The sequence below is a fragment of the Mesoplodon bidens genome (assembly GCF_964165515.1).
Source record: "Mesoplodon bidens genome assembly, chromosome: 19".
Lineage (NCBI taxonomy): Eukaryota > Metazoa > Chordata > Mammalia > Artiodactyla > Ziphiidae > Mesoplodon > Mesoplodon bidens.
In genome coordinates this window covers 50,179,084-50,196,285 of record NC_138179.1, presented here as the reverse complement: position 1 = coordinate 50,196,285, position 17,202 = coordinate 50,179,084, and the positions used below count along the sequence as shown (strand labels likewise).

General features: G+C 51.0%; 1 protein-coding gene across 5 annotated transcripts; it reads left to right on the top strand.

Moving 5' to 3' along the window:
- Positions 1-6,102: 6,102 nt before the first annotated feature.
- On the top strand, positions 6,103-16,995 carry CD300LG (CD300 molecule like family member g). 5 transcript variants are annotated; one of them, XM_081219169.1, is made up of 7 exons: positions 6,103-6,175; positions 7,110-7,436; positions 8,038-8,088; positions 8,792-8,926; positions 11,667-11,719; positions 14,585-14,686; positions 15,178-16,995. In XM_081219169.1, exons 1-7 carry the CDS (start codon positions 6,133-6,135, stop codon positions 15,289-15,291), a joined length of 825 nt encoding a protein of 274 aa, XP_081075295.1. In that variant the 5' UTR covers positions 6,103-6,132; the 3' UTR covers positions 15,292-16,995. The 5 variants fall into 5 exon arrangements, with proteins under 5 accessions (XP_081075295.1, XP_081075293.1, XP_081075292.1 ...); XM_081219167.1 differs by having other exon boundaries at positions 8,038-8,122; positions 8,814-8,926; XM_081219166.1 differs by having other exon boundaries at positions 7,948-8,088.
- Positions 16,996-17,202: the final 207 nt, after the last annotated feature.

Sequence of the window (17,202 nt, the reverse complement as noted above, 5' to 3'; positions counted from 1 at the left end):
CTTTCTTTTTAAATGGTTGAGTAGTATTTCATTGTATATATGTACCACATCTTCTTTATCCATTCATTTGTAGATGGACATTTAGGTTGTTTCCATGTTTAGGCTATTGTGAATAGTGCTGCTATGAACATAGGGGTGCATGCATCTTTTTGAATTACAGTTTTGTCCGGGTATATGTGCAGGAGTGGGATTTCTGGATCATATGGTAATTCTATTTTTAGTTTCCTGAGGAACCTCCATACTGTTTTCCATAGTGGCTGCACCAACTTACATTCCCACCAACAGTGTAGGAGAGTTCCCTTTTCTCCACACCCTCTCCAGCATTTGTTATTTGTAGACTTTTTAATGATGGCCATTCTGACTGGTGTGAGGTGGTACCTCGTTGTAGTTTTGATTTGCATTTCTCTAATAATTAGTGATGCTGAGCATCTTTTCACGTGCCTACTGGCCATCTGTACGTCTTCTTTGGAGAAATGTCTATTAAGGGCTTCTGCCCATTTTTTGATCAGGTTCTTTATTTTTTTGTTGTTGAGTTGTATGAGCTGCTTATATATTTTGGAGATTAAGCTCTTGTTGGACCAAGACCATTTAAAATTCAAGTTCAAAGTTTAAGGTTTCCTGAGACACCCAAAAGACAGGCAGCTGAGTGAAGTCCATGTGGCTTGGTTTATTTGCAATTCACCCTTCTCCCAAAGTGCAGCTCTTTGGGGTCCTAGCCTAAGGTGACAAAAAATTACATATATACCAGATTTCTCACCCTTGGAGGGCCCCACACTCCTAGCTCATCCCCTTAGCTGCTCCCTCTGGATCAGTAAATGCTCCCAAGGACAAAGGTAACTTGCCTACTCAGTTCATCTTTCTGGGGTTTTACTTGCAGACCTCAGCCGGGCAATCCTTCCCACTCTTGTTAGCTCTTCACTGCTTTTTTTAAAAATAAACTTTATGTTAGGGAATAATTTTAGATTTACAAAAAAGTTGCAAAGTTAGTACAGAAAGTCCCTGAATACCCTTCACTCTGTTTCCCCTAATGTTAACATTTTACATACCCATGTACATTGGTCACGTCTAAGAAATTAACACTGGTATATTACTATTAACTGAACTCCAGACTTTCTTAGTATTTGGCTAATTTTTCTAATATCCTTTTTCTGTTCTGGGATCCAATCCAAGACACCACATTGCAGTTAGCCTTCAATGTTTTTGAGAATATTTAAAAATATATGCCTATTTCATCCAGCTTCTGAGGGAGGGTGGTCCTATTTACTTCGTCGTACAGTGCTGCCCTCCCCCATTGTTTCACTGGCGTTCCTAGAAATTAAAAAAAAAAATCCTTTAAACAGTCAACATAAAAATCTCAAAAGCAGTTTTTAGACCTGTATAGTGGAGGAAGTTAAACAATTGAGTTTGCCACTGGCTGGGGATGGGGGAGCTGTAAGTGGGATAGAGGATGAAATGTATGTGAGAAAACAAAAAGCAAACTGCAAAATCTCAGTGGCTAGGGACTTCCCTGGTGGCCCAGTGGTAAAGAATCCGCTTTACAATGCAGGGGACGCGGGTTTGATCCCTGGTCAGGGAACTAAGATCCCACATGCTGCGGGGCAACTAAGCCCACACGTCACAACTACCGAGCTCGCATGCCCTGGAGCCTGCGTGCCACAACTAGAGAAGAGAAAACCCGCACACCACAACTAGAGAGAAGCTCGCACTCCGCAGTGAAGAGCCCGTGGGCCACAACTAAGACCCGATGCAGCCAAAATTATAAATAAATGAATAAATAAATAAATAAAGCTTAAAAAAAAAAACTCAGTGGCTAAACACATAAAAGCCTCTCTTGCTCATAAAAGCAAGTCTGCTGCTGACATGGAAGAGAGTCAGCTCTCTTCCAAGTGGTGACTCAAAGATCCAGGTTCTTTCCAGCTTTGGGCTCACCCATCTTTGCTGGATGTAACACTCTTGGTCTCTCCCCACACCTTTACTTATTTGATTGATGAATTGGAAGGAGGAACAAGGCATGTGTCACCCAGCCCTCTTTTTTTTTTTTTTTTTTTTTTTTTGTGGTACGCGGGCCTCTCACTGTTGTGGCCTCTCCCATTGCGGAGCACAGGCTCCGGACACGCAGGCTCAGCGGCCATGGCTCACGGGCCCAGCCGCTCCGTGGCATGTGGGATCCTCCCGGACCGGGGCACGAACCCGCATCCCCTGCATTGGCAGGAGGACTCTCAACCACTGCGCCACCAGGGAAACCCCACCCAGCCCTTTTTACTTCCCTTTTTCCTGGAAGCTGGCTCGCCTGCAAAGACTGTGTGCTCCGCACTGCCGGTGAATGCATAGTGTGCCTAACTCTGAGGTTCAGGAGTAGAAAGCTCACTCTCCTACATCCAAAACCTGGTTACTGTACCTATGTAAACACAACTTACACTGTTTTTTTCCCCAAAGGTTCATGCATCATCTAAGGCCGTGGTTCTCAACCCAGAGTAATTTTGCCTCCCAGGGAAATATTTGACAACATCTAGAGAGATTTTTGATTGCCTGTACTTGGAGGACAGTGAGGAGACTGACAACATCTAGCGGGTAATGGCTAGAGATGCTGCTACACACAGGACAACACCCCACAGCAAAGAATTATCCGTCCCCAAATGTCAACAGTGCTGATATTGGGAAACCCTAATCTAAGCGGAACAAATGACCATCTTAGATCAGCAGAAGTGACTTTGTCCAAGCAAGTCCAAACCGGAGGGGAATGGATGGGGGTGACAAAGTGGCACCTGTCAAGCTAGGCCCTTTTGGGGCCAGATTTTGTCTGCCCTGCCAACAGCCCTTTCTAAACCCTTCCCTGCAGCTGGGACTTAGCTTCAGCCCGGGTTTTCTCAGGTGACTCAGAGAAAACTCAGTCTCTTTAGGGTTCTCTCTGCTCCTTCTTTCTCCCTAAAGGACTCTAAATCCTGGAGGTCTTTACTTACCATCAGGGCCTAGAGCACCAGGGGGCAGCCTTCCTCATCGTCTGCCTGTGCTGGCATCACTGGGCTCTCCGATCTCCCGTGGGCTCCAGCGTGGCTGTTTCCTCCTCCCCATGTTGGCTGCCCCATCCCCTCATCCCAGCCATGACACCACCAGGCATGGCCAAGCCACTCTTGGGCACATGGATGTCACAAGTATGTGGTGAGGCTGCCGCAAGCCCATTGGTCCAGCAACCCTGTTGCTTCCCTGCTCTCCCATCCTATGATGGCAGGGCACCTCCCAGTGCTCCAGGTAGGAAGCAGGACACAAGTGTCCTCTTCTCTCAGATCTCCAAACCTACTGTGTATGGGGGGTTTCTATCCATTGCCACACACACACCATGGGGCAGGACCAGGTGCAGGGCCCAGACCAGTGCCTCACTCCAGGGCCTTCTTCTCAGCTCTCGCACCACCTCTGGGCCTGGAGGATCTATTTCTGGTTTTTTTTTTTTTTTTTTGGCTGCGTTGGGTCTTCGTTGCTGCGCGTGGGCTTTCTCTAGTTACGGCGAGCTGGGGCTACTTTTTGTTGCGGTGCATGGGCTTCTCATTGCGGTGGTTTCTCTTGTTGTGGAGCATGGGCTCTAGGTGCATGGGCTTCAGTAGTTGTGGCTCGCGGGCTCTAGAGCGCAGGCTCCATAGTTGTGATGCACGGGCTTAGTTGCTCCGCGGCATGTGGGATCTTCCCGGCCCAGGGACCAAGCCCTGCATTGGCAGGCGGATTCTTAACCACTGCGTCACCAGGGAAGTCCCTGGAGGATCTATTTCTTACGGAGTCTTCAAACCTCACTCCTGGCTAGGTGTGGGGCTGGTGGGGGTGGAGGGAAAGGACCTCACAATACACATGAAGGCATCAGGGGTGATGCACAGTACACCCCACACCCTCTTCATAAAAATAAAAATTGGGGTAACACTTCCTTTACTCTTCTGAAATGGCAATCATCAATAATATGCCTTCTCACATACTTAATTTTTAAAAATCACAATATAGTGCCTGAGCTGTAATAGAGGGGGAAAAAAATCGAAGGAAAACGATTTGTAACCAAATAACACATACTCAAAGTGTCGATGCTGAGGCCTCATGACACTAGAAAACACAATAAAGTGTCAGATGCTTGCCCCTGCTTATAACGAATAAGTTAGGATTTAAGAAAGCAAGAAGATCAGAAATTATTCTGTATAAGAACCAAAAAATAAAAGAGCAGAGATATATTATTAAACACTAGAATAAACATTATTTTAATCTGTGTTTTTTAAACTGTGATTACCGGGACTTCCCTGGTGGTGCAGTGGTTAAGAATCCGCCTGCCAATGCAGGGAACACAGGTTCGAGTCCTCGTCCGGGAAGATCCCACATGCCGTGGAGCAACTAAGCCCATGTGCCACAACTACTGAGCCTGCGTGCCTAGAGCCCAAGAGCCACAACTACTGAGCCCATGTGCCACAACTACTGAAGCCCACGTGCCTGGAGCCTGTGCTCCACAGCAAGAGAAGCCACTGCAAGGAGAAGCCCGTGGGCCACAACGAAGAGTAGCCCCCGCTTGCCACAACTAGAGGAAGCCCGTGCGCAGCAACGAAGACCTAACGCAGCCTAAATTAATTTAAAAAAAAAAAACTGTGATTACCTTTTGTAGTCTGAGAGAATAAGAGTTTTCACCCATGTGAACCCCTGTCCCTGCCAATTGAATGCCAGCAGCGCCCCCCAAGCCGCCAACATTGTGAAATTCAAACATATCTCCCACATCACTCACACACACACACACACACACACACACACACACACACACACAATCTCCCCTCCCAGAAGCACTGAGTTAATGCTTCAAATATTAGCCCAGCAAGTGGGTAAAAATTCCACCTGTACATATGGAAGTATATATGCCAAAATATTGACAGTGGTCTTCTAAGAGAGGAGCAGAATAACAGGAAACGTTAGCATTTTTTTAAACATATCTGCACCGTGTAAAATTTTGCTTGCAACCTGTGTGATCTTTGCAATCAGAAAAAACAAACAGAACTATTTTGGAAAAATGGTATGTCAGGGCTCCCTCTAGTGTGCGTGTTTGTTCTGTTCCTTTCAAGAAGGATTCAGGTCAGCGGTGGGAAGCCGCTAATTAACTTTTTAAAAGGCAAGACACCTCAGCGCGGCCCAGGGCGGTACTGCGCCCTCCGGGAGGCGATGGGGAGGAGAAGCAGTGGGCGCTGCCTGTGGACCCCCTAACTTCTGTACCATCGACCACTTGGCAGTCTGGTGAAGCTTATGCACCACGCCTCAGAATAATGGTCTTTTTAAACATATAAAATAATATACACATGCTTAAAAGAAAACCAATAATAAATGAAGTGGTTATCAAAATATAATTGTGTAATACTGTAATAAATGTTCTTTTTAAAATTAGCACTTTAAATAACAACTCCAGTGGCAGATCTAATAACTAATGATTTTCCAAGTAGTGAGGTGCGTACACAGTATTTCAAGCTATCGGTGACAACTTGAACTGCTAGTGTCTGTGATTTTTAATTGGTGACAGTCACGGCACTGCGAACACTACGCATCATATAAGGAAAGATAAATGTTACGTAAAGGTTAGTGAAAAGTCAAGATGTACTATTTTCCAGCCCAGATTCATGGACTCCTTGAATTCTACACACAGGCCCTCTGGGGTGCGCGGCCGGGGGCATGGATAAGACCCCCTGAAAGGGCATGGGTTTGGGAGAAGCGCTCGGTGGGTTTTCGGGTGCGGGTCGCCGTGAACCAAGGGTAAGTACTGAAGGGAACAGCATGAAGGGAAGCTGGATGAAATAGGCATATATTTTTAAATATTCTCAAAAACATTGAAGGCTAACTGCAATGTGGTGTCTTGGATTGGATCCCAGAACAGAAAAAGGATATTAGAAAAATTAGCCAAATACTAAGAAAGTCTGGAGTTTAGTTAATAGTAATATACCAGTGTTAATTTCTTAGACGTGACCAATGTACATGGTTATGTAAAATGTTAATATTAGGGGAAACAGAGTGAAGGGTATTCAGGGACTTTTCTCTCGATCTCACCTCTGGAGGAAGTTAAAGTCCCGCGTGGCCCGGAGAGGAATTCCCAGCTCCCGGTGTGCACTCCCGTGCACTTGGCCAGCGCTCACCATGCGACCCCTCATCCTGCTGTGGGGCTGCCTCGTGCTCCCAGGTAAGATGGGGGGGGGGATGGAGGGATGGTGGGGCTTATCCCCAATGTCCTTATTGCTTATTCTTATTGCCCGTTGGGTCTGCAAGAGAGGGACCTCCTGAACTTACATTTCCTTGTGGGGGTGACCCAGCCCAGCTGCCTGATCCTTCCAGGCTTCACCCCTCCCCGTTCGTCTTCAGCCCTCAGAGGGTGCAGGCACTTGCTGTTTCTGGAACCCAGAGCCAGGTCTTCCCCCAGACCTGTGGGCTCCAGACCCTTCATGTCCAAGTGGCTGTGAGAGTGCCTTTACCTCTTTTGTCTTCATTTCCTGACTCTGTGCCAGCCTGGGGACAGACAAGACACCCCTTATTTAATGTTGGCACATTAAACTCAGCAAATATTTCTTGAACCTCTGCTGTACCACTCACAACAGCCCCAAGAGATAAATTATCCTGTTTCATCAATTCACAAGCCTGCTTTTCTTTTTTTTCTTTCTTTCGTTTTTTAACCTTTTAACATAAAAAAATAGGATGCATCTTATAACTGATGTCAGTTGTTCAAATGACAGTGTTTTTTTCTTAATGTTTTATAAAATTATGGTGGCTCTTACATATGATAACATCTTAATTCAGTGAAATAGGACATTGTCATCATCTATAGGTGAGAAAACTCAGAGGGGTCAAGCAATTTCCCCAGGGCCACACAGCTACTAAGTGGCAGTGCTGGGATTCAAACTCTGGGCTGTATGAATCTAGATCTTCCCCATCACCAGCCTTCAATATGCCAGGTTTAGGGAAACAGCAACAGTCCTGTCCCAAGATTCCTCGGTGGCAGAGTGGAGTACCAGCTCCTACCAGGGCTGCCCCAAGAAGGGAGTGACTGAGGAAAGCCTTCTGGTCTTGATCCTGGTACTTGAATCGGGGAATTCCAACCTTCACCCCTGCTGTGGTTTCAGGTTATGAAGCCCTGGTGGGCCCGAAGGAGGTCAGCGGCATTGAAGGTGACACCGTGTCCCTGCAGTGCACCTACGGGGAAGAGCTGAAGAAGTATAGGAAATACTGGTGCAGGGAGAGCGGGTTCTTGATCTCCCGCTGCTCTGGGACTATCTACTCTGGAGAATACGGCCAGGAAGGCAGGGTGTCCGTCCACGACAACCCCCAGCAGCTCAGGTTGGAGGTCATCCTGAGGAACCTCACCCTGAAGGACGTGGGGCAGTACTGGTGTGGGGTCAAAAGAGTGGGCTTCGATAAGACTTTCTCGGTTTCTTTGCTCGTCTTTCCAGGTAACAAATGTCCCTCCTTCCCTGGGAGGGGTTCAGGGTCATGGAGGTGGGGGCTGGAGGATGGCACCTCCCCACAATAAAGGACAGGCTGCAGTTCAAATGGGAGGGAGCTGAGAGCCACGCACAGGTTTGGTGTGTTCCTGAGATATGACCTGCTTGCTCAAAATGGCTTCCTCAAGGCCTCTGTTTGAGGTGTAGCTGGGGAAGTTCTGAGAAATTGGTCCTGGGGAGATTAGGGTTCAGGGGTCGAGGGTCAGAGGTCTGGGGATGCTGGGAATCAAGGATCAGGGAAGGTGCTGAGGCATTGCTTTTGGACTTGTAGCTTCTGCTGGTCTCCACCTGACAGTCACCACAGCGAAGCTGGGGAAGACAGGGGCGGAGGCCTCTCCATTCACAGGGACCTCCCCATCCATGCATGCAGCAACCTCTCCGTATGCAGGGACCTCTCCTCACCCGGCAACCTCTCCATTTGCAAGGACCTCTTCTCACCCAGCAACCTCTCCGTATGCAGGGACCTCTCCATATGCAAGGACCTCTCCGTATGCAGCAACCCTTCCAAATGCAGGGACCTCTCCTCACCCAGCAACCTCTCCTCCTGCAGGGATCTCCCGCCAAGCCACACGGCTGGACTCTACCTCAACAGAGGACACCAGTGTTGTCCCCATCAGAAGCAGCTCCAAGCCCAGGTGAGCAGCTCCAACCAAGGCCACCTTTTCAGGTCATCACTAAACCATAAGGTGCCCCTGAGCGAATAAGAACACAATACTCCTTCCTCTGCGAGAACACAGCTTCTTGTCGTGGCCGCAGACATGCAGAGAGGGCAGATTCAGCCCCCATCCCACCCCCTACCCAGCAGGGCCCTGGAGCAGTGAACGACCTACATTATGGGGGCCAGCAGCCCTTTTGCCTTGGACATGCAGGCCCACCCAAGGTGAAGGGTCCGCCATGGCCCCAGTCCCCACCTCGCTCCCTGCCCGGCTTCAGGGACAGCCACCCCAGTTCAGTAGCTCTTGTTTGTGCACTTTACACTGGGCCCTGTGCTAAGCAGGAAACTGTGGAACCAAGTAATGTGATGTTTTCTTACCCAGCTGGAGGCCCAGCCTGAAGGACTGGCTCTTGGGTCTTTATATATAACTGCCCTCCATTGCTGGTGGCCAGGTAACTACTCACAGGTTCAGACCCAGCTGAAAGTGCCTTCTGGGGCTGGCGATGGGGGCTGAGGTCCCTTCCATTGGGACTAACCAGATGTTGTGGACCCTGGTACCCACTGACCTCCTTGGGAGAGATGAGGGATATGACTGGGACTCAGAATAAGAATGCCCAGTGTGCTGCCGACATCTGATGACAGCCACCAGGCTCCTTCCATCTCGTCCGCAGGGTGTCCATCCCGATGACCCGCATGTTGGCCCCAGTCCTGGTGCTGCTGGCCCTTCTGCTGGCCACAGGCCTGGCCGCCCTCGGCAGCTACGCGCTCCAGTGGAGGAAGAAAGGTGAGTAGTGTAGTTGGGAGGGTTGAGAGGCTGTCAGCCAGGGGCCTCGCTGAGACCCACAGTCCCCCCACCGCCCCAGAGAGACCTCACGGGCCTTGGTGTATGCATCTGAGACGTGGGCAGGAGGAGTCCTGCTCCTTTTTTCTGAGGGACCCGCAGGGCCATCCACACTAAGCACAAGCGATTCAAACGGGGGAGCAAGAGACTGGGGGGCTCTCATCTTGCTCTGGTCTGTCCTACCAAGCTCATCAGCCACTTCTCTCCCTGTTGATCCCAGTGAATCCATGTCCAGTCTCTGTAGGCTCTGCTTCTTGTACGAGGACTGATTACAGGGGGAAGTGCAGGCCTGAGCACTTGAACTTGAGCAGGCTGTGCATTGTGGCCCCGCACCTGCCGCTGGGTCTCTAGAGGTGCTCAGCTCCTTTCAAGGCTTGGCTTCAAATTCCAGCTCTGCCACGTTTTAGCTGTGTGACCTTGGGCAAGTCATCTAACTTCCCTGAGCCTCAGCTTCCTCAGATATATGCCCAACAGAAATAGAATAGAAGCCACACATGTGATTTAAAATTCCCTAATAGTCACATGAGAAAAAGAAAAAACTAGTGAAGTTAATTCTAATGATACGCTTTATTTAACATGATAGATCCAAAACATTATCATTTCAACAGGGAATCAATATAAAGATACTAATGAGGGGCTTCCCTGGTGGCGCAGTGGTTGAGAGTCCGCCTGCCGATGCAGGGGACACAGGTTCGTGCCCCGGTCCAGGAAGATCCCACGTGCCACGGAGCGGCTGGGCCCGTGAGCCATGGCCGCTGGGCCTGCGCATCCGGAGCCTGTGCTCCGCAATGGGAGAGGCCACAACAGTGAGAGGCTTGCGTACCACAGAAAATAAACAAACAAACAAACAAATAAATAAAAAGATACTAATGAGGACTTCCCTGGTGGTGCAGTGGTTAAGAATCCGCCTGCCAATGCAGGGGACACGGGTTCGAGCCCTGGTCCGGGAAGATCCCACATGCCGCGGAGCAACTATGCCCGTGTGCCACAACTACTGAGCCTTCACTCTAGAGCCTGCAAGCCACAACTATTGAGCCCATGTGCCACAACTACTGAAGCCTGCGTGCCTAGAGCCCATGCTCCGCAACAAGAGAAGCCACCACAATGAGAAGCCTGCGCACTGCAACCAAGAGTAGCCCCCGCTCACTGCAACTAGAGAAAGCCTGCACGCAGCAATGAAGACCCAACGCAGCCAAAAATAAATAAATAAATGAATAAATTTATTTTTAAAAAAAGATACTAATGACACACATTCTACATTCATTTTTTTCCAGTTGAGTCTTTCAACCACAGTGTAATTCAGAGTAGTCACATTTCTGGTGCTCAGTGGCCATGTGTAGCTCCCGTGGTGGATGGCACAGATTAAGAGTTTAACCGAAATAACAGTAATGGGAGCTGCCTTGTGCCCGGCACAGTGATGTGGCTTATGTTGTTTTTATCTCCTTTAATCTCCTCAATACTGTCGAGTTAGGAACTACTTATTCAACACTTACAAATACCCCCAATGTACAGGGCAAGAAACTGAGGCACAGAGTGGTTAAGCAACTTGCCCTGTGTTTGTATAGCTGGAAAGTGGTAGAACCAGGAAGCCAACTTTGCACATTGGCAATGTTGTCCCAGTGCTGGTGGCCATGGTGGGGAACGCTGGGCCTGCTACGTGACTCCCCTCTGTGTGGCCCCCAGAAAGAAATGTCAGCTTTACCCACGTCCCTAGGCCCCCTCAGAGGATTTGGGAGGAGCACACAGGGTGAGAACGTTCCCATCACAACCTCAGAGCCTCTTAGCACCTTGCCTCTCCAATTGTGGTCCCCAGCTGGCAACAGCAACATCCCCTGGTAGCCTGTTAGCAACTCAGACTCTCAGGCCCCAACCTCAGCCTACTGAATTAGAATCTGCATTTGAGTAAAATTTCCCAAGGTCCTGTACACACACTGAGATTTAAGAAGCAATGACCTTGGCATACAGGATCACTTCCCTAGCCAGTTTCTGGTCCACGCGAGGGGATTTCCATGAACCAATCTCAAAAGTCCAGGTCACTGCCAAGGTGCTGGGGTTCTCGGCCCAATCTGCTTGCCGCTCCCTCTGGGAAGCCCCAGGTGTAAGGAACCCAGTCCACCTATGTGGGAGCAGCTGCAGGCTACCCCGGCTACTACTGGCTTCAAGGTGCTCCTTCTGTTGCAGGAAGGGGACCCCTTCCAGGGCCCGAGAGCGGGCTCTTGTCTAACACTCGGAAATGAATTGTCTGAGGAGGCACACATGCTGACAAAGCAAGAGACTTCATTGGGAAGGGGCGCCTGGGTGGAGGGCAGGAGGGTAAGGGAATCCAGGAGAACTGCTCTTCCACGTGGCTTGCAGTCTCGGGTTTTATGGTAATGGGGTTAGTTTTCGGGTTGTCTCTGGCCAATCTTTCTGACTCAGGGTCCTTCCTGGTGGCCCACGCATCACTCACCCAAGATGGATTCCGGCGAGAAGGATTCTGGGAGGTTGGTGGGACATACGGACTGGAGTCTCCTCTCTCCTTTTGACCTTTCCCGAATTCTTCCAGTTGGTGGTAGCTTGTTAGTTCCGCATTCCTTACCAGGACCTCCTGTTTAAGATAACTCATGCAAGTGGTTAGTAACAGGCCTGGCCAGGGTGGGCGGTTTCAGTCAATGGTTCCCTTAACACTTCTGGTCTCTTTCAGCTGAACTGACCACGGAGACACAGAAGAAGGAGAAGGTCCATCTCTCCCACTTGGTAAGGAAGGAGGCAAGCCCAGGCTCAGATCCCTCTGGGTCCAGAAGTCAGGACTCCCAGGCCCTGCCTCTCCGTCTCCCCTGCCTGGTCCTCCACAGCTGACCTCAAGGCAGGACTTGCTTCCCACATCCAGGGAATCTGTGTGAGCCCCGAGATCAGCCCTCAGGCTGCCCTCCTCACCCAGACTTCCCACCTGGTGCCAGTGGGGCTCTGCTCTAGGCCCAAGGACCTCTCCCCATCCCCCCTTTTAGAATCAGAGAACTTTGGAGCTGGCTCCACAGGGGGGCTTTGATATCATCTAGTCCAGCCTTCCTCTAAATTTGGTGCAAAATCCCTTACGGAACACCTTGCGGTGTGTGTGTGTGGGGGGGCTATTAGAAATACACTCTACTCGACATCGGGTGGGGTGGGGGCCAGGAACCTGAAATGTAAACGCTGCCCTGGGGGATTCTGATAGCACACCAGAGTGTGACTCCCAATAGACTCTAGTCTGCTTTTGCAGAAGAGAGAACTGAGGCCCAGAAAGGGAAAAAGTCTTGCCCAAGGTCACACAGCAGGCTGTGGCCCAGATAGAGAGCAGGATCCAGAGCTCTCCACTCCCATCTCTCCTCTTTCCAAGACACGCTTCTCTGAGCTTTCGTTGGCTCTGAGACCAAGGTGGTGTAGTTACCTTGACACTTGGGCTGCGGGTGGTGCTCTGGAGACCGGGGGACAGAAAGAATGGGGGTCCCTGTGCCCATCATCCTGGAGAGAGGAAGCTGACCTCTGAGTCTACCTGCTGCTGGGCCCTTCCCTGACCCCTGCAAAGAGAGACCCTCTTCCCACACCAGCATTCCTACGGAGAGAGTCACTGCTTAGGAAACCGAAGCCTCATCTGCCTCGCCAGCACCCCCGCCCCTAGCCTCTCCTTCCTCAGCTGTTTACTGAGATGCCTCCAGCCTGATTCCCTTAAACACTGGAGCAGGAAAGGGGGGCTGCCTTTGCCTTCTTTCCTGGCGCCAGCAGGGACAAAACACTCAGGCCCGATGCCCCTAGGGAGGGGCTGCAGTGGGATGGGGTACTGGGCCTTCCTTCACTTAGGAAGCAGCTGTTGTTATCTCAGAAAGCCCAGCAAGACCAAAGGGGTGGACGGGAGTGAGGGAAAGGTCACGGAGACAGATGGAGGGGCTGCCACAGCCACTGCCAGGGCCCTCGTCCTGGTTCGGCATCCTGGGGCTCACCCCTCCCCCAACTCCGGAAGAGGGGCTGGGCTCGGAGAGAGAAGCTCCGTGCCTTGCTCCCGTTTTTCTAGTGCCTAGAAGTAGAGGCTCTCATATAGATCTCGTATAGTCAGTCAACAACCCAGAAAATGCCTCCACGCTCGCTGGTACAGCCCAGGGTCCACTGCGTGGGCAGAGGGACCGTTGAGAGAGGCAGATACCCCCCTGGACAGAGGGTAGTGGTCCTGGCCACAGCCTACATGTGTGGTTTGCTCTCTGCCCCCCTGAGGTTCTTTCCTCAAATTCTGTCACCCTTGAGAAGGTGACCCTTCTGCAGCTGTTGGTGGCCGGTGGTCAGTGGTCAGCAGTGGCTGGGTTTCGACCAAATCACAAAGCTGTCAGTATGGGATTGATGGGAAATGGACCTGATGTCAGGAGTTCTCTGGTCCAACCCCAGCTCTGCCATGTCCTCCCCACAGGCAGGGCTGGGACGCACGAGGGCCGTGAGTGACAACATTTGTGAATTCTCCCTCCCCCTCCCTTATTCCTTCAGGCCCTCATCCCCCCAGTCACATCTCACCTGAGGAATGCTGTTCTGACTCTTACCTTGTCCCCCGTAAAACTGAAGGTGTCACCAGAGGCAGCTCAAACATCTACCTCTGCCCCCATCTCCCACACCTAGGGTATTGATAGAAGCAGGCGCCCAGTTAGTAGACAAGGGACACTGCCACAAAGAGAAGTGTGCGGGACGCCCTACCAGGAAGGCAGCAGAGCGTAGGAAAGAGTCTGAGACCAAAGAATCACGAATACGAGGCCCAGCTCAGCCGCTCACCAGCTGTGTGACTTCTGGCAAGTTACATCACCGCTCTGAGCCTCGGCTTCCCCATCTCACGAGACTGTGGTCAGGAACGAGTGAGATGAGACACCTCGTAGTTATCCAGAAAATCGGAGCTTCTTTCCTTGGCTTCGGTGCCTATCAGGCCAGGGGTTTGCTGGTCGGGCCACCTCAGGGCAGCTCTGCTGTTAGGACACATGGCTGGGGGCCTTGGCCAGCTCCAGCCTCCGCTCTGCTCAGCTGCTGGGCAAGGGAGCAGGCAATGGAGGGGCCCGGCATTCTGACCTGAGGACCACACGGGCAGCTGAGCCCAGGCCAGGAGACGGGCTTCCACACTCGCTCTGGACTACCCACCTCTCTTCCCTGGGCCTCGGTTTTCTCATCTGATCAGGGAGGGATTGCTCAGACCCATGATCCCTAAAGAATTCTTCCTGTGCTGTTTGTTATTTGGTGAACCTTTGAGGTGTCCAACTTTGCCCTCTCCGGGCCTATTACAGAGAACCTGCAGCCTGCACGTTCTTCCTGCTTCAAGGATAGAAATAATAATCATGGAACCAAATTAATCATTCCAGGAGTTCCCAGTTGTTGAATGATAAAACATTATCAGAAATATTTATTATAACCCTAAGGGCAAACTTTCCATCCCCGTTTTACAGCTTGGGCCTCAGAGAAGTTAGGTGGCTCGCCCAAGGCCACACTGAGACATAGTGAATTGGCCGCAAGCACTCTGACTTTGCAAAATCCACCCCCTGCCTTTCCCTCCTCCTGCTCTGGCTTGCGGACCATCCCCGCTGCCAAGAACAGGCCGTTCTGACTGAGTCTGTGTTTCAGCCACTGGGGAAGAGCGGGGTCCCAGAGTATGCTGTGATTGACCTTGCAGGGCCCACTGGGCCTCCTGCCAGCCCCAATGTGGAGATCCGGTGCCTGAGCCAGGTGTGGACAGAAGGCTCTGGGGGTCTGGAGCCGCTAGCCTGGCTCCACTCAGACAATGCAAGGAAGTGGGGGAGGTCTCTGCCCTCAGCATCTGCCTACCTTCCCCACCATAACCAGAGCTTAGACCATTTCACCCGGGAAGCCAGGGCTCCTGACCTCACATCCTCATTTCTTCTGATCCAGAAAATTCTTGAATAGCATGGTGAGAGTGACAGCTTAAAGAGTTCTGAGCTGGCAGGATTCCCACATCTGCAGCCAGAACCGGGCCCGAGGCCATGAGGCTGATCTCCCAGGGAGTGGGGCCTGGGGGCGGGGCGGGTGGGTGGAAATGAATCAAAGCCTGGGAGTTCTGGGAAAAAGGGGTGGTTAGTCCTGTGCCCCCCAGATGGACAGGCCCAGAATGTGCAGAAAAGGCTGGGCTGGACCCAGCAGCTACCTGGAGACCCCCGCAGCCGGGCTCTGCTTTTCAACCCCTACTGTTGTCTTTACAGACTTCAAAGGAAGACGAAGCCTCGTGGCAGACCCCTGAGGGAGACATGACCCCAGGCCCTCCCCTCCCCGTGTCTGGGGATGAGCCCGACTTTTCTAAGTTCATCTCAGTCTAGCCGCCTAACGCCCTCCGTGAATCTCTGGAAGGGCTGAATTTGCGCTAACTTGGATAAGTTTTCTGCTACGGCTTCAGAGTCCTCCTGCCAGAGTCCAGGGCTCTCCTCCACCCTCCCCAAGCTTTCCTCCTGCATGCCCCAGCTGACCCGGAAGCCTTCATCAGCACTGGAGCCTGGAGTGGTGGCTTCACGGTTCCAGCTGGAGACGGGGACCTCCCCAAGATGGTCACATTCCTGGGCAAAACGTGCAGCCACTGGACCCTCAAGGGGCCAGGCAGGGCTCAGGGGGTCTGGTCCGAGTTTGTATCTGCTACGGGAACTCCCCTGGGCCTGGGTGCCCAGTCACAGGCCGCTCCTAACTCCCCCTCCAGACCCCACCTTCTCTTCTGTTCCTTCCATCCTCAGACTCAGGGTCAAGTTCTCCTGCATAATCTGGTGAGGAGGAGGGAGACTGCTGGGTTAGACCAGATTCTGATTTCTCAAAGCCAGGCTGTGAACTTCCTGCATCCCAGTCCTTCAGGAAACTGATTAAAAAGATAATTCCTGGGCCCCATCAAGAACTACCAAAACGGAACTTCCCTGGTGACGCAGTGGTTAAGAATCTGCCTGCCAACACAGGGGACACAGGTTAGATCCCTGGTCCGGGAAGATCCCACATGCCGCGGAGCAACTAAGCCTGTGCACCACAACTACTGAAGCCCATGCGCCTAGAGCCCGTGCTCTGCAACAAGAGAAGCCACCGCGATGAGAAGCCCGTGCACCGCACCAAAGAGTAGCCCCCACTCGCCACAACTAGAGAAAGCCCACGCGCAGCAACGAGGCCAAAAATAATTTAAAAAAAAAAAAAAAAAGAACTACGAAAACCATCTCTGAGGCTGGGCCCGGGACTCTGCATTTCTAAAAAGTGCACTGGTGATTCTAACTCTTGAGTTTGAGCACCAGTGGGCTGGTTGAGCTCTCAGGCCCCTCCAGTTTAGAGAGTCTACATTTGGTGTGTGGAGTCTCCCCACTGCCCCCTATAGGGCCTCCTCTGCCCATGACACCATGACCCAGCTGGGGGCTTTCCTGGACCTGCCCGAGTCCAGTCCCAGGTCAAGTGCACATTGGAAGGGGTGAGCCCAGGACTGGCGGGGAGCGGTTGTCTTTCTGATCTCCCTACCTAGCCATGCATTCCAGGCTTTGGAAGGAGGATGGAAAAAAGCACGGCTCCTTCCTTGTCAAGAAAGGGTTGACTACCTGTGGGTTCTGAGAGCTGGGGAGGGGGTAGGAGAACACAGGGTGCAGGTGGAGGTAGGTGTCTAAAAGGGAGGAGGAGGGGACAGGGCAGGACCCTAAGGGGAATCTGACGGTGACCTGGAGTTTGGTCCCCTGGAGTGGGTGGAGGGAAGGTAGAATAACAGAACTACTGGGTTTTTGAAGAATGAACCGGGAGCTGCTCAATATACAAAACCTAGAAAGATGGGGGGATAAAAGGAAGAAAACATATCACCTATCATCTCACCGCTACCCAAAGACAAAATTACTGCAAGTTGTTGTATTTCTTTCCAGTCTTTTTTCTCCACATCACTTGCTGACGTGCTTCTACAAATTATTTTGTACATACAACTTTATATTCTGCTTTTCCCACTTAATTATTATAAGCATGTTTTTGCGTAATGTTTTTACAAACCTTTTATAAATTAAATGTTGACCAGCAGCATAGTATTTCAGATTGGTATGCTTCAGTTTATTTCAGTTCTCTCTCACTAGATATTTAATTTGTTTCTATTTTTGTTACAAATAACAGCATGGTGAATCTAGGCACATAGCTTTGCCTGCATCTGGAGATTCCTTTCAGAAGGATGTGCATATGTAGAAGTGCCAGGTCAGAGGGTGTGAACAGTTCTGAAGTTACTGATACCCATTGCTAAA

Bases quoted from the DNA above. Each gene is read 5' to 3' on its own strand.
- CD300LG (XM_081219165.1), top strand. From the start codon at position 6,133: ATGCGACCCCTCATCCTGCTGTGGGGCTGCCTCGTGCTCCCAG. The intron at 7,437-7,947 runs GTAACAAATGTC...CTCCGTATGCAG, and splicing joins TTCTTTGCTCGTCTTTCCAG to GGACCTCTCCATATGCAAGG. The intron at 11,720-14,584 runs GTAAGGAAGGAG...TCTGTGTTTCAG, and splicing joins AGGTCCATCTCTCCCACTTG to CCACTGGGGAAGAGCGGGGT.